The sequence below is a fragment of the Heterodontus francisci genome, chromosome 5 (genome assembly GCF_036365525.1).
Source record: "Heterodontus francisci isolate sHetFra1 chromosome 5, sHetFra1.hap1, whole genome shotgun sequence".
In the NCBI taxonomy this organism is placed as follows: domain Eukaryota; kingdom Metazoa; phylum Chordata; class Chondrichthyes; order Heterodontiformes; family Heterodontidae; genus Heterodontus; species Heterodontus francisci.
The window spans coordinates 133,055,533-133,067,995 of NC_090375.1; the positions used below are offsets into that span (position 1 = coordinate 133,055,533).

Consider the following 12,463-nt stretch of genomic DNA (forward strand, 5'->3'; position numbering starts at 1 on the left):
TTTTTGGTTCCCCAGAGCAGATAGTGTCAGATAACGGTCCGCAGTATATCGGTAAGCCATTTCAAGACATGTGCGCAAAGTGGGCTGTAAATCATGTCATGTCATCTCCACATTATGCAAGGTCAAACGGTCTGGCAGAAAGGATGGTGCGGACAATAAAATCACTAATATTAAAATGTAGAGAAACCAATCAGGATATTCAAATAGCAATGTTGCACCTTCGAGCAATACAGGGATTACCATCCATAGCAGAGATCATGTTCGGAAGGCAAGTAAGGACAACTCTTCTGAGCCATCACTTGACCAGATCATGGTTATTCCAAGATAAATTATTGGCAAGACAAGAAAAAATGAAAGTCACACATAACAAGCATGAAGCTGCAGAATTAACTCCTCTATAGATTGGACCAAAGGTCAGAGTGATCCACCTGCAAGAGAAGACATGGTTCCCTGCGGAAGCGTCAAGGATCTGTAGTGAGCCACGGTCAAATGAGATAACCACCCCGAATGGAGCAACATTGAGAAGGAATAGATGTCAGCTGAGAGAGTTATCCAACAACATCATACCTAACACTCCTGTAGCATCAAGAATGGGTACACATGCAAGTCCTAAAAATGAAGTACAGAAAACTGACACATATCACACTCAAGCACAAGACAATTGTCAGTCCAAACCTATGAGTCAAAAGAAAAGAATTGGCAATTTCAGATTTCAGCAAAGTTTCACTGTTACAAGATCAGGTCGAGTCAGCAGACCACCTGTACCTTTCAGAGATACTTGATTGATGACTGAGAGTCAATACATGTGTAAATACTGTTCACAATTATCTTATTTCATTATGTACATAGCTTATAATTTGTGAAATTGCCATTTAAGGAAATGGGGATGTTGTGATATTGCTTTAACTGCTACAGTACTAGTAAACTGTTAAATATGTAAATAGTTTGGAATCCACCATCACAGAAAGTGATGCAAGTCAACAGCGCTGAAAGAGCACCTTCACCACACAGACTGGAATGTTTGAAGAAGGTGGATTACCACCACCTTCTCAAGGGCAACTTGGGCTGGGCAATAAAAGCTGTCCTTGCCAGCAATACCTACATCCTGTGAATGAATTTGAAAAAAACAGAAACAAGCTCGAACATTGCTAAGAATCCCCTTCTGTCAGTATGGCACAACTGTACTTGTTTCTGATTTATGTAAGTAGCTTTCAAAAGCATTCACTACAGTATCTAAATTTACAAATGTATTACCCCCATTGAATAAAAACACACAAATACGTCAATAAGAATGATCATAAAAAAAATATTTAATACCACTGCCTCTTACAAAGATACAATTTAGAAAATACCAGTAATGCTGTTTTTGTCATGTATGCCACTTTAGATGAGCTATTGCGCCTTTGCACAAACATTTACACTAAAATATGAAGGCCAGAACAGCTTTCTATTTGTTCGGAACATCTTGGAAAAAGGCACTTACCTTGTTTCATTAATACAGTCCTCTGGTTTCCCACTTGAATGATTACTATAAAGACGTTTTGTTCTTGAAACAAGCGGAATTGGCACCATGGTCATCTGTTTCTCTCCTCCCAATCTGTCCTGAATTGTTGACTCTTTTTTCAGGTTGAGCTCTGAATAGGGGCAGCCAAAAGCACTAAATTCACAAGAGAACAGAGAATACTGTGTTATTTTCATGAAACTTGATAACCTGACAACCCCCAACACTAAAATAAACACAAAATACTGTGGATGCTGGAAATCTGAAATAAAAACACAAAGTGCTGAAAATACACAGTGGCTGGAATTTTACGCCACCCCAGCAGGTCGGATGGTGGCATGGGGGCGGCGTAAAATTGAGTGGCAGGCTCCGGGAGGCCTAACCGCCCCGATTCCGCCTCCAACCAAGTTTACGGAGGTCCGGTGGTGGGGGGGGGGGGGGGGGGGGGGGTGGCGGCGGGGGGGACAAACGGCCCGCCCGCCCAAGGCCAATAAAGACCCTTAACGGTATATTACCCATGGCAAGCGGGTGTGCCAGGGACGTGAAAGGCCACCCAGCTATAGCTGCCAGCCTTTCCGCACCCTGGGGGGTGGGGACCGGGCCTTCCCAGCCTCCCAGCCCAACCTCAGGATCCAACACGCTCCCCTCCTCCCAAACTATCACCCTAGCCCCGCCAGGGCACAACCGAATCCCCTGGTGAGGCTGCCCGAACTTACCTTCTGTCCCGGTTCTATTGCGTCCTCCTCAGTTGGCTGGGCCACAGTCCCAGCAAAGGCCACCGCTCCCGGTGGCGCTGCTGAGACTAAGCTGCCGGCCCGCTGATTGGCCGGCAGCTCACTGAGGCGGGACCTCCTTCCTCAAATGGGGGGGGAAGTCCTGCCTCGGGCCAATTAAAGCCTGGGGATCCATAAAATACAGGATGGATCCCCAGGCTGGGCGAGAGCAGGATCGGCACCGACATTTACGTCGGAGTCCGGCTCCTGTCCGCGCAGCATAAAATTCCGGCCAGTAGGTCTGGCAGTATTTGTACAGAGAGAAAGAGTTAACATTTCAGGTCTGTAACCTTTCATCAGAACTGGCAAAGGTTAGAAATGTAATAGGTTTTGAGCAAGTGAAAGGTGGGGGGGAGGTGGAGAAGAAGAATAAAAGGGGAGATCCATGATAAGGGGTGGGCGGGAGAGATTAAATGACAAAGCTATCATGGAACAAAAGGCAAAGGGAGTAGTAATAGCCAAAGTAAAAGACAAAGCATTTGTCCAGAGAGATTGTTAATGGCAGAATAATGAACAGCTCTGTCCTAAAGCAACAATATGAAAAACAAGTAAAAGACTGGCACATGGTAAATAACAAACAAAATGGCAGTCATGGTCTGAAGTTGGTGAACTCGATGTTGAGTCCAGAGGGCTATAGAGTACAATTAACCATTGTTAATTGGATATCAATTGAGCATTAACTGTGTTCAGGTGGTGGGTATTAATTGGGGACCAATATACAGGAGCAGACAGTAAGAGGTTTTTTTTGTTGGAGGTGTGCGATATGTAATGTGTAACTTTGTAAATAAAAACTGTTAACTGAATGAAGAGTACACTCTTATGTTCTATCATTCACCACCTGGCTTTCCAACTTTAAACAAACATCACGCATCAGCTATTTCATCTTCCATCCTTTCAAAAACTAAATACAATTCCCACAGCATGGTGCACATGAACAGGCCTCTTGCAACAAAATCCATAGAATGAAAAATAACTTATCCATCAATCAAGAAAATGATCAATTGAATGTATTCTGAACCATAGATCGGCAAATCAAGCCAAGACTGATGCGGAGATAATTGAAATCGGTAAGTCTAAGTCCATACCAAAAGATAATAGTTTTCTCTACGACCGAATAGATGAACTTGATGCTCATCTATCTTATACGAGTGCTTGTGTGAGCAAATCTTAGCATCCATTCTTCTCGTTATATTTTCCTTTCAATTACATTCAGCAACAAACTTAAAAGCAACCAACAGTGAACTCTGCTGAAGGCTTTTATGAAACTTGCCCTTTTCAAGTGTGGTTATTACCTAATATTCACCTAAATTCCTTTTGACTCATCATCTCAAAATTATCTCCCTTTCAGTCAACTTCACAGTGGACATCAATTCCTCCAGCTCTACCCATGACCTCTCCTCAATCCTGCAACCATGAGGCCTTGTGATCCCTTGAGTTTTTGATCATTTGCAAAATCATTTCTGAACAGTTTCTTGTCTCCTTCACCATCTGCATCTCCTGGCCTACTACTTAACCCACAGCCCTATACCCCTGAAAACAACTTCTGCCTACTTATCTCAAAAGCACACTTCCTAATAAAGAAAGCACAAAGGTATATTTTATAGCCATCTCAATAGTAGGTGGTTTAATGTCTCAACTAAAAGATGGCACTTCTGACAATACAGAACTGCACTGAAATATCAGCCTAGATTATGTATTCAAGTCCTGGAGTAAGACTCAAACCCACAAACTTTTAAATCAGAGGCAAGAGTACGATCAATGAGCCAATTTTATAATTAACACGCATTGTAACTTTACCTTATGTAAGTGAAAATGGAAACTATTTGATTTTATCGGACACGATGGGCCGAAGGGCCTGTTTCTGTGCAGTATAACTCTATGACTCTATTATATATAAACACAATTCTGATTCCCATTTGTGATAGCTGTAAAACTTTGTTGGACATGTTTTCTGCTGCTGCACAGAGAGATTGATGTTAAAGAGGGAAAAATAAATGAGGAAACAATTGATAGTATCAGCTGCAAAATTTAGCAGTCGTCCAAGTTTTCTGCTCTGTAGCAAAAATAAATTATTAGCATTATCTGCTCCGAGAAGGATCTCATCTGCTATAAACTCAACTGGGCCAATTTCCTGGGCAGTAAGATCTTCTCTTGGAATCTTCGTACTTCTGGTTCGGATATTATATCATCTTATATCTCTTTGGCCTCCTTATCTCGAGAGACAATGGATAAGCGCCTGGAGGTGGTCAGTGGTTTGTGAAGCAGTGCCTGGAGTGGCTATAAAGGCCAATTCTAGTGTGACAGGCTCTTCCACAGGTGATGCAGAGAAATTTGTTTGTCGGGGCTGTTGCACAGTTGGCTCTCCCCTTGCGCCTCTGTCTTTTTTTCTGCCAACTACTAAGTCTCTTCGACTCGCCACACTTTAGCCCTGTCTTTATGGCTGCTCGCCAGCTCTGGCGGACGCTGGCAACTGACTCCCACGACTTGTGATCAATGTCACAGGATTTCATGTCGTGTTTGCAGACGTCTTTAAAGCGGAGACATGGACGGCCGGTGGGTCTGATACCAGTGACGAGCTCACTGTACAATGTGTCTTTGGGGAACCTGCCATCTTCCATGCGGCTCACATGGCCAAGCCATCTCAAGCGCCACTGACTCAGTAGTGTGTACAAGCTGGGGATGTTGGCCGCCTCGAGGACTTCTGTGTTGGAGATACGGTCCTGCCACCTGATGCCAAGTATTCTCCGGAGACAGCGAAGATGGAATGAATTGAGACGTCGCTCTTGGCTGACATACGTTGTCCAGGCCTTGCTGCCACAGAGCAAGGTACTGAGGACACAGGCCTGATACACTCGGACTTTTGTGTTCCGTGTCAGTGCGCCATTTTCCCACACTCTCTTGGCCAGTCTGGACATAGCATTGGAAGCCTTTCCCATGCGCTTGTTGATTTCTGCATCTAGAGACAGGTTACTGGTGATAGTTGAGCCTAGGTAGGTGAACTCTTGAACCACTTCCAGAGCGTGGTCACCAATATTGATGGATGGAGCATTTCTGACGTCCTGCCCCATGATGTTCGTTTTCTTGAGGCTGATGGTTAGGCCAAATTCGTTGCAGGCAGCCGCAAACCTGTCGATGAGACTCTGCAGGCACTCTTCAGTGTGAGCTGTTAAAGCAGCATCGTCAGCAAAGAGGAGTTCCCTGATGAGGACTTTCCGTACTTTGGACTTCGCTCTTAGACGGGCAAGGTTGAACAACCTGCCCCCTGATCTTGTGTGGTGGAAAATTCCTTCTTCAGAGGACTTGAACGCATGTGAAAGCAGCAGGGAGAAGAAAATCCCAAAAAGTGTGGGTGCGTGAACACAGCCCTTTTTCACGCCACTCAGGATAGTGCCCTTAATTTAGAAGGAAACAGAGTGGTTGACAGAAGCATAACAACAACATCTTATATTTATGTAGCACCTTTAATGTAATGTAATCAAACATCCTAAGGCACTTCATAGAAACGTTGTAAAGCAAACTTTAACACCGAACCACATAAGGAGATACTAGGGTAGATGGTCAAAAGCTTGGTCAAAGAGGTGGTTTTTATGGAGGATCTTAAAGGAGGGGTAAGTGTAGACTTGGAAGGGAATTCTGGAACACAGGGCCATGGTTGGTAAAGGCACAGCAAGCAATGGTGGAAATGAAGGAAGGGGATGGTGCAAGGGGCCAGAGTTAGAGGAACAAAGTATACACAGAAAATACAAAGAAAGAGGAAGGGTACAAAGGGAGATAAACATAGAAGCAGAGAATGGTTATACTACAGAAGGCCATTCAGTCTATCATCTCTGTGCCGGCTCTCTGCAAGAGCAACTCAACTAGTCCCACTCCCCCACCTTTTCCCCACAGCCCTGCATTTTATTTCTCTTCAGATAATAATCCAATTCTCTTCTGAAAGCCATGATGAATATGTCTCCATCACACTCTCAGGCAGTGCATTCCAGATCCTAACCATTCGCTGCGTCAAAATTTTCTTCCTCATGAGGGTGAAAGTTTTAAATTTGAGGCACTGGGGAACCAGCAGCCAGTGTAGGTTAGCAAGGATAGGGTGATGAATGAGCAGGAGTTGATGGGGGATAGGATATGGACAGCAAAGTTTAGGTTGAGCAAATGTTTAAGGAAAGTGATTAGGTGCGAGACCAGCCAGGACTGCATTAAATACTCAAGTGACATAGACATGGATGAGGGTTTCAACAGTTTATGGTACATGACTGAGAATGGAGACAGGCAATGTTTTAAAGGTGGATATAGAGGAAATGGGTGATAAAGAGGATATCGGCTTCGAAGCTTAGTTTGGGTTGAACAGGATGTCAAGATTGTGAACAGTCTACAGAATGGGTGGCAAGGGGGCAGAATTTGTTTAGGGCCAAATATCACTATATTTTTTATTATTCATTCATGGGATGTGGGCGTCGCTGGCTAGGCCTGCATTTATTACCTGTCCCAAACTGCCCTTGAGAAGGTGGTGGTGAGCTGCCTTCTTGAACCGCTGCAGTCCATATGGGGTAGGTACGCCCACAGTGCTGTTAGGAAGGGAGTTCCAGGATTTTGACCCAGCGACAGTGAAGGAATGGCGATCTAGTTCCAAGTCAGGATGATGTGTGGTTTGGAGGAGAACTTGCAGGTGGTGGTGTTCCCATGCATCTGCTGCCCTTGTCCTTCTAGGTGGTACAGGTTACAGGTTTGGAAGGTGCTGTCTAAGGAGCCTTGGTGCATTGCTGCAGTGCATCTTGTAGATGGTACACTCAGCTGCCACTGTGCGTCGGTGGTGGAGGGAGTGACTGTTTGTAGATGGGGTGCCAATCAAGCGGGCTGCTTTGTCCTGGATGGTGTCGAGCTTCTTGAGTGTTGTTGGAGCTGCACCCATCCAGGCAAGTGGAGAGTATTCCATCACACTCCTGACTTGTGCCTTGTAGATGGTGGACAGGCTTTGGGGAGTCAGAAGGCAAGTTACCCACTGCAGGATTCCTAGCCTCTGACCTGCTCTTGTAGCCACGGTATTTATATGGCTACTCCAGTTCAGTTTCTGGTCAATGGTAGCCCCTAGGATGTTGATAGTGGGGGATTCAATGATGGTAATGCCATTGAATGTCAAGGGGAGATGGATAGATTCTCTCTTGTTGGAGATGGTCATTGCCTGGCACTTGTATGGCGTGAATATTACTTGCCACTTATCAGCCCAAGCCTGGATATTGTCCAGGTCTAGCTGCATTTCTACAAGGAGTGCTTCAGTATGAGAAGTCGCAAATGGTGAACATTGTGCAATCATCAGCAAGCATCCCCACTTCTGACCTTATGATTGAAGGAAGGTCATTGTTGAAGCAGCCGAAGATGGTTGGGCCTCGGTCACTACCCTGAGGAACTCCTGCAGTGATGTCCTGGAGCTGAGATGATTGAGGATGCTGTTGCCAAGGGACAATGTGTTCATGAAGAAAAGAAAGGGGCCTCCAAAGATAATGATGTGGGAAAGGAAAGAAAAGAAAGTGCAAGAGATGCGCGATTCGATCGGTATGAATGGAATAATTTTCCACCTGTTGCATGTAGCAGGAAGCCTTGCCTGTCAGCTCTGCACATAGAAAATTCAGGCATGCTTTCTGTGTGATTTTCCCACCATTTATTTCCACTCTTGTGAAGCACACCAAAACATCTGACATGTATCTCTGGTTGGCAAAGCTCCCTGCTGGAAGTGCAAAGTCAGAAAATGACCCCTATACTGTACTTGCAATTAATAACCAGAAAGTGATCAAGTGCAAGTGCTCAATGTATGTCAGTGTAATTTGTCTCTTTAGGTTTGAAATTCCTATCTTTTCAGCAAAAAAGTAAACTTCAGTGAAAAGCACTCAACTATTTGCTAATGTTGTGTGTTGTTCTAAACTCCTAAAATGGATTAATACAATTCATGAAAAATGAGGGAAGAACCATTCCACAGCTCACAGTGAGATTGGAAAATGAATCTTCACCTCCAGGTCAGACCTGATGTCAGCGAGCCAAACAAATGAAAACTTTAAAAGCATTGCCACAGGAGTTGTGGAAGTAAACTGCGAGCCAGAGTCATTTTGTCAAGAGACATAATAAACATGAGGAAAGGGCAGGCTGGGAGGTCTGGAGGCAAAGGGGCAGGCACAATCTGCAGCAAATACCAGCCTAGACAGTGGCCCAGCCCAAGAAATAGCTACATAAGCACGGCACACCAGCAATTCATGTGGAGGCCTAGTCTGACCAAGGAGTCTGACTGAGATATACTGCGTGCAGTCCACTTTCTGCAAAGCACTACTACATGCTCACCCATGCCCTCAACGTTACAGAACAATTTCAGAAAACAGCACACGAGGAAGCCATTTTCTTAGCCTTTTGGAAACCTTATAGTTTACTTCAAAATAAAAAAATACCAAAGATACAGTGAAATGAATGAATTTCATGAACTTCCACTGTGTTACATATGTTTAATATGTCTTTGGCTGTTCTAAATTCTTCTTCATCATTAACTTTTCTATTCTAGTAAACAAGACACTTCCAGAGAACTAACACTGACAGAGCAAGAACAGCTCCAAGGAATTTCCCGGCCACAATTTTCCTTTCAGCAGTAGTTACTTCAAATTTACAACAGCAGATTTAAGGAGTATTGCATATATCATAAAATTCAAGAAAATGTAGCTGGAGGCTTCACTTCAGAGACTATCTGTTTTTCCATAAAGCGGCTCTGTCTGCCTCGGAAGAAATCAGCTTGCACTTGCCACATCAGTAGATTAAATAAACATCAGCATATCTGTCTTTTTGAGCTCCAAAAACAACAATTTAATTTATAATAGTACCGGACAATACTTCATTAATAAGATTTTATATTAATGGTTGGCCTATTTAAAGGTAATCAAATTCTGCTGTTAAACTGAGACATAAATACATTTTTGAAAATGTGATCAATGCCCTTCCAGCTACTTGTGTCCAAGGATTAAATTATACGGATAAAAGCTTCCGTGGTTTACTCTAATGATTATCACTAAGATGAAAATTTGACCTGTCCTTCAAAGCATAGAGTGACAACAGCGTAGCTCAGAGGAAATGAAGGTTGCAAAGGCTCATTGAAGCTTGAAAGATGAAACTATATCATGAAATTCATTTCATATGGGCTGAAAGCATAGCAATAGTTGCCGCGGAGTTCAAGATGTTTTTCAGGGAGAAACCAGTATTCAATCCACGAGTGAACATTTTTACCTGTTTTACTTCATTGTGCAATTCTTCCAATGTTAATACAACAACAACTTACATTTCTGAAGCACCTTTAACGTAATAAAACTTCCCAAGGCACTTCACAAGAGAATGATAAAACAAAATATGACACCGAGCCACATAAGGAGATATTAGGTCAGAAGACCAAAAGTTTGGTCCAAGAGGTAGATTCTAAGGAGTGTCTTAAAGGAGGAAAGAGAGGTAGAGGGAAAGAGAGGTGCAGGGAGGACATTCCAGAGCTTTGGGCCGAGGCAACTGAAGGCACAGCCAGCAATGGAACAGCGATTAAAATTGGGGATGCTTAAGAGGCCAGAATTAGAGGAGCGCAGATATCTTGGAGGGTTGTGGGGATGGGGGAGATTACAGAGATAGGGAGGGATAGGAATTTGAAAACAAGGATAAAGATTTTAAAATTAAGATGTTGCTTATCCAGTAGTCAATGTAGGTCAGCAAGCACAGGTGTGATAGGGGAATGGGACTTGCTGCAAGTTAAGAAATGAGCAGCAATGTTTTGGATGGCCTCAAGTTTACATACAGTAGAACATAGGAGACCAGCCAGGAAAAGAACTGGAATAGTCAAGTCGAGAGGTAACGAAGGCAAAAATCAGAGTTTCAGCAGCAGATGAGCTGAGACGGGCAAAGTTGGGCAATGATATGGAGGTAGAAATAGACAATGTTAGTGATTGTGCGACTGTGAGGTCAGAAGCTCATCTTGGGGTCAAATGTGACACCAGCATTGTGAAACAGACTGGTTTAATCTCAGATTGTTGCCAGGGAGAGGGATGGAATCTGTAACTAAGGAATGGAATTGGAGCAGGGACCAAAAACAGTGGCTTCAATCTTCCCGATATTTAATTGGAGAAAAATTTTGCTCATTCAGTACTGGATGTCGGATAAGCAATCCGATAATTTAGCAACAGTGGTGGAGGTGAGGTAGAGCTGGGTGACATCAACATACATGTGAAAACTAACGCTGTGTTTTTGGATGATGTCACTGAGTGGCAGCATGTCGACGAGAAATAGGGAGGAGCCAAGAATAGATCATTAGGAGCCACCAGAGGTAACAGTGCAGGAACTGGAAGGAAGCCATTACAAGCAATTCTCTGGCTATGATTCTACAGATAATAACAGAACCAGGTGAAAGCAGTCCCACCCAGCTGGATAACAGTGGAGAGGCACTGGAGGAGGAAGGTGTGGTCAACTGTGTCAAAGGCTGCAGACAGGTCAGGAAGGATGAGGAGGGAAAGTTTACCATTGCCACAGTCGCATAGAATGTTATTTGTGGCTTTGATAAAGAGCTGTTTCAGTACTGTAGCAGGGGCAGAAACCTGATTGGAGGGATTCAAACATTGAATTCTGGGAAAGATGGGAACGGATTTGGGAGGTGACAACACATTCAAGGACTTTGGAGAGGAAAAGCAGATTGCAGATGGGAAGGTAGTTTGCAAGGACAGTGGGGTCAAGGGCTGGCTTTTTGAGGAGAGGGGTGACGATAGCAGATTTAAAGGAGAGAGGACAACACAAGAGAGAATTATCAACAATACTGGCTAACATGGGGACCAAGAGGGGAAGTTAAGTGATCAGCAGTTCAGTGGCAATAGGATCAAGTGAACAGGAGCTGGGTCTCATGGTTAACATGATATCAGAGAGGGAATGAGGGGAGGTAGGAGAGAAACTAGAGAAAGATGCGAGTTTTGGGTTCAGGGAGGGGGAGCATGAGAGGAAGTTTGGCCCAGTGGGCTACTGGAAGGGAGGGAAGCAGCAGATCAAATGATCTCCATTTTAGTGACAAAGAAGTCCATGAGTTCCTCGCACTTATTCTTGGAGGTGAGCGTGGACAGGGAGAGGGGTTTACTAAAACAGCTTGCAGTAGAGAAAAGAAGCCAGAGGTTATCTTGCATTCCAGAATGCTCCTGGTGTAGTGAGCAATTTTAGCCGAGGGGAGCAGGAGCCGATAGTGTTTTATGTGTTCCAACTAGATCTGGAGACGGATGGTTAAACCAGTTGCCCGCCATATCCTTTCAAGTCTATGCCCGTTGGTTGTAAGGGAGCAGAGATGTGGGCCGTAGCAGGGGAATAGCCAGGGTGAAAAAGAGTAATGGTTTTATTGGGGCTAGGGCAAAGGTGGAGGTGAGTATGCAGTTGAGCAATTCATGAGTTGCAGAAATGTTGTGGCGAATGGAGGCCAAAGGCAAGACAGATGGGATTTTAAAAGTGCAGTTGTCAGTGAATTAGGAGATAACTTTTTCAGGGACGTATCTCGGAGGAGGTAGGGTTTGGGCGTGAAAGGGGGATGTGGGTTATATATGATACAAGGAAATGATCAGAGATTGCTTTACTTGTACTTGATATGATGGGACTAGTAAGACCATGTGAGATGGCAAGGTCAAGGGGGTGGCCTTGAATCTGGACTTGGGGAAGGAGGAAGAGATTTGGGGAGGATAAGAGGAGAGTGAACTCAGAGAATAGAGAACATGATGGGTTGAGATGGAGGTTGAAATCACAAAGAACGACAAGTTGTTCGGTGCAGAGGCTGAAGGAGGAAAGCAGTGAAGATATCGCAGAGAAAAGTTTTATCATACTTGGGAAGGCAGAAGAGAACAATGATTTTGAAAAAGAGGTGAGAGGGTGGAACAATGTGAGATGATCAAAGGAGGAGAAGTTGCCAGAGGAGTAAGGGGTCAATCCAAGGTGTGACCTGGTGATAAACACTACACTGCTACCATGGCAATCCGGGCAGGGCAAATGGTGGAAGACGTAGCCAGGTGGGGAGGCTTCATTAAGTGGCAAGGTGTCATCACCCCACAGCCAGGTTTCAGTTAATGCCATGATGTTGATGCAATCATCCACAATAACTTTGTGGATGGCAAGGGCTTGTTCACAAACGAACGGACATTGTGGAAGGAGATGCCTAGAGGATATT

The 12,463-nt window shown here is 44.2% G+C and overlaps 1 protein-coding gene across 16 annotated transcripts in view; it reads right to left on the bottom strand.

The window, feature by feature from the left end:
- Positions 1-12,463, bottom strand: part of LOC137370059 (lethal(3)malignant brain tumor-like protein 4) — a 456,447-nt gene that overhangs the window by 194,933 nt on the left and 249,051 nt on the right. For all 16 annotated transcript variants that reach the window (XM_068032126.1, XM_068032123.1, XM_068032124.1 and 13 more), the window contains one exon: positions 1,484-1,657. In XM_068032126.1, coding sequence (XP_067888227.1) covers positions 1,484-1,657 — 174 coding nt within the window. The remainder of the gene's footprint in view (positions 1-1,483; positions 1,658-12,463) is intronic.